The 4,474-nt window shown below is 41.7% G+C and overlaps 1 protein-coding gene across 1 annotated transcript; it reads right to left on the bottom strand.

Moving 5' to 3' along the window:
* Window positions 1-1,469: 1,469 nt before the first annotated feature.
* On the bottom strand, window positions 1,470-2,399 carry LOC123346887 (olfactory receptor 14A16-like). The gene has a single exon (XM_044984331.1). The coding sequence runs from the start codon at window positions 2,397-2,399 to the stop codon at window positions 1,470-1,472; it is 930 nt and encodes a 309-aa protein (XP_044840266.1).
* Window positions 2,400-4,474: the final 2,075 nt, after the last annotated feature.

The raw sequence follows: 4,474 nt of genomic DNA, 5'->3' as shown, positions 1-4,474 counted from the left end.
CAATGGGAATTGGGACCTAATTCCCCTAGACTCCTGCAAAAACTACAACCTCAGTGAATATCAGACAGATAAATTTGGAGGTCACGGGGAAATATAGCATTTCCATTAGAGAAGTGGGGAGCTAGAGGCACAGTCTATAGCCAAAATGTTCAGACTTGGGAAAAAGAAGCTGAGGAGTTTGGTGACTTTGAAAATCAGGCTTTGTTTCTTTAGGCCTCTCAGCAGTTATTTTGGTCCCTACACTTAGCATCCAAAGTGTGGAAAAGTTGCTGTTTAAAGTTCCTCACTTGAAAACGGGGAGCGATAATATCTCTGCTTTTGTCTGGAGAGCTCATGATGCTGTACAATGTGAGGCAAATATTATATCCCATCTGTAAAACCTTCATTATTCTATTTGAGGCCCTGACAGGGGTGAAAAATATCATTAAGGTCACCCATGAGAAGAGATGGGAATCCAACTCAAAGATTTCCTGTCTCCCTAACACTCTACTAAGGCCAGTGGGGCCAGATCTTCACAGGTATTTAGGCACTTAATGAGATTTTCAAAAGCACCTACACTTCTAAAACTCATTGATTTCAATGGGAGATGCTAATGAAAATACCAATAGATGCTTAAATGTCTTTAAAAATTGGGCCCAAAGCCATTAAACTTGTGGGTGCAACATCGAGTACAAATTATAGTAAATAATTCCTCACCAGTCTTGGCCAATGGGAAATTTGAGTGAGCAAGGAATATAGGAAATATCTTCTGATCTCTATGGTTCCAATTTCTTACTCTGTTGGATGAATGGGTATTTTCTATGTGGACATCTTATTCCATAGGCCCAATTATCACAAAAGAACCCAATGACCATTAGAAGTCAATGGGAGTTGCACAATTAACTCCTTTAGAAAACCCATCCTAACAATATGGCTTTTATTCAGCTTTATTAAACACATGGGCTGAGATTTTCAAAGCAGCCTAAAGGACACCCAGTTCCCATAACAATTCATGAGAATGTGGCACACAAATCCTTTAGGCATCTTTGAAAATCTCCTCCTTTCTGTATGATTGTAACTATCTTACCAAGCAATACAAATCACTCTGTAACAATTAATTATCCTAATCATTATTAACCAACCCACGATTTATCATTATAATTATGGCTTTTGTTCTTGTTTATGTTATGGTAGCACCTAGAAGCTATGGCTCTGTTGTGCTGGGTGTTGTACAAACACATAACAATGGGACAGTCCCTGCCCCAAACAGCTAACCAGCTAAGAATAAAACTACAGACAACAGGTGGAACAGACAAACAGAAGAGGAGAGTACAAGAAAACAATTAAATGTAATTGGTCAACATGAAGAACAGTGTGTCCAGTGACACAGCTGCCTAACCATTGTCAGGGTATTTTTGCTGGCATCACGGCAGAGAAGAGTTTTAAGAAAGATATTTTTGTGTCATCTGCAAACTTTACCAGGAATGATTTTACATTTTAAATTCTTCACAAATCAAAGGGAAAAGCTTCCTGCCCATAACTTTTCTCAGGGCATTTTTTATCTCCTGGTTCCTCAGGCTGTAGATGATGGGATTAATCAAGGGTGGCATCACTGAATAAACTGCAGCCACCAGATGCTGCTCCAAAGCAGAGTCGGAGGTTGGTGCCATGTACGAAAACATGCCACTGGTGAGGAATAATACAATGACAGTGAGGTGGGGTAGGCAAGTAGAGATAGTTTTACGGCGACCTTCCATGGAAGGGATTTTCTGCACTGTTGAGAAGATCTGAACGTATGACAATGTTATTAAAGCAAAACAGCTTGAAGCTAAACACACCCCAAAGACGATCAGTGCAATTTCACCAGTGTGGGATTCAGAGCATGAGATCCTCAGCAATGGCTGGATGTCACAGAAGAACTGGTTGATAATGGACCCACAGAAGGGGGATGAAAACGTGTTAGCAGTGTGCAAAGCAGAATAGAGACCACCACCCACCCATGACCCGCAGGCTAACTTAACACACCTCCTCTTGTTTATGATCATTGCGTAGTGGAGAGGATTGCAGATGGCAACATATCGGTCAAAAGCCATGATTGTGAGGAGGAATAGCTCTGTAGCTAAGAATGACATAAATAGAAATAGTTGTGCAACACATCCCTGGAAAGAAATGGATGAGCTGTTCATGAGGGAGTTGATGAAGGACTTCGGTACCGTGACAGAAATTAAACAAATATCCAAGAAGGACAGATTTCTCAGGAAGTAGTACATGGGGGTGTGAAGGTGGCAGTCAAGGGTTATTGCCATGATGATGCTAAGATTCCCTGACAAGGATACAATATAAATAAACAGAAACACCACAAAGTGTAAAAGCTGCAGCTCCCGAACATCAGAGAATGCCATTAGAAAGAATTCACTCATGGTGGTTTGATTGGCCATGATTTTTCAGGGAATAACATTTTCTCTCTGCAGAGGGAAGGATAGAAAGACTGGTATAATAACAATAACGAGAACAGCAGGAGTCATACATTCAGATATCTCCAGGTCTTAAATTCAGCTAGAGCTGTCCAGAGCCGAGCTCCAGTAAATATTTTCAAACCCCTGGGAGTTTTTATAGAATGGTTGGGGGGGAAAGGATATGGGGGGCTTTGGGAAATACTCTATACGACTTTAAGCCCTGGATAGCTCCCTATATTCAACTCCTGAACACAGTCCTTCAAACTGCTGCATACAGCCAACTGGAAACCTGAGAGTAATCACCTGAACTATTTTCTGTTTCTCATCCAGGATTATTTTGATGGAAAGTTTCCAGTAATCTCAAATGCTCAGTGATTCCTAGGTGTTTATTATTAATTTTTGTAAGGTTCTCAAAAACTAAATGAGTGTGGGTAAATGCCTGGAGGATTCATAGATACATGCCAGATAGTTAGATAGAGGGAAAGCTAGATCTGTCTGCGACACTCTTTCACCACATTGAAACATCAGTACATGGCCCTACTGTGGGTGGGTAAACTAGTTCTAGTAGGAATCATTTAAAGAACCTAGAGTTCATTACGTCTTATGGTCCTTCAGTTTGCAAGGGGATGACAAAGTTTTCAAAAATAAATTGCCAAAGCCTGTGCTCTTTACCCAGTCCTTTCTTAAGGAATAATTAAGGATGCCAAAATGTAAGTACGGGTGGCAGGACTTGGGCCAATAATAATAGCAGAAATAATAATAAGGTGGTGCATAGAATTAGAAAATGAACAAAAGTTATGAAGACTATGAGTAGGAAATATCTGAGATTGACTCCCTCCCAGAGGTTCTCATATGCCACACCATCGCCATAAGTGTTAAAGGGCTGGCTTCTGTTCTCAGCAACACCGGTGTAAACCCGGAGTCACTAGAGGAATTTGGGGTTTACACTGGTGTAAGTGAGGTCAGAAACTGGCCCAATATCCGATTTCAGTAACAAACCCTGAGTACTGCTTAGCAACTCCAACTTCAACAGACACAAGCATCACACACCCTCTCAGACTCAGCAACGGAGAATTGAGGGAGTTCAGCATCTCTGAATTTCCCCTGCACATCCATCCATCTATCTATCCATTCATTTCTGGGATGCCTAGCAGTATGTTATCTGGGGGGGGCGGAAGGAGGGGGCTTGTCTGTTAAAAAAAAAAGTTAGATCTATTGCAGTGGAGCTAAAAATATTGTATGTTCAAAAGTCTGAGAGAATCGTACCATGCTAAAACAGGCATCTTCCTCTCCGTTTGTGACAGTCTCATTCTTCCTCCGGCTTCATGCTATTTGCTAAGAAGGAAATAATGGTAGCATAGACATGTCCTTGTATCCCAAGGCTGAAATAATGTTGTGGACAAATATATGAGGAAACAAACCTCAACAGAAGTAATTTAACTGCACAAACCATGCTACATACATGCAAACAAAGGAGCCTATTCTCTTCCATAATCCACCTGCATGGAGTGAATGAAGTACACGCCTGGAGATAACTGTTGCCATATAGCCTTCAAAGGGCCTTGGGAGAAATGTCTCTGGGGTCCCATAATGAGATGTGTGCCCTCAGCAGACACTGCCCCACCCTGTATACTCTTGTATGTTCACAGCAAGGCACAATAATAGACATGGGAGCTAACTTCCTCCTGGGTATAACTCCATCAACTTCTGGGGAGTTATAGCAGAGAAAACTCTGGGCCATGGTTTCTTGTAAACCTTTCTGCAGTAGCTTAAACTGACTGATTCAAAGATTTATAGATTCATAGAATTCAAGGCCAGAAGGGGCCATCATAACCTAATCTGACCTTCTAAGTGTCCACTGCATTTGGGACCACCAGATTCTTATCCCTGGGGTCACTCAGGAGTAAACAGCCATGAGGACAATGTAGTTACTCTGCATTTAAACTGCAGAACAGGATATGGCCCTGTGGCAAATTGCCGGCACTGTTGTGGTGGGTCCTGTGCTTTTTTCTTCTTATGGGGGGTCAGGGCATCATCTC

This window comes from Mauremys mutica, chromosome 12 (genome assembly GCF_020497125.1).
Source record: "Mauremys mutica isolate MM-2020 ecotype Southern chromosome 12, ASM2049712v1, whole genome shotgun sequence".
NCBI classification, from domain to species: Eukaryota; Metazoa; Chordata; order Testudines; family Geoemydidae; genus Mauremys; species Mauremys mutica.
Note: the sequence above shows the minus strand (reverse complement) of the source record. Positions and strands in the feature narration are given on the sequence as shown.

Coding starts and splice junctions, on each gene's coding strand:
- LOC123346887 (XM_044984331.1), bottom strand. CDS start 2,399: ATGAGTGAATTCTTTCTAATGGCATTCTCTGATGTTCGGGAGCTGCAG.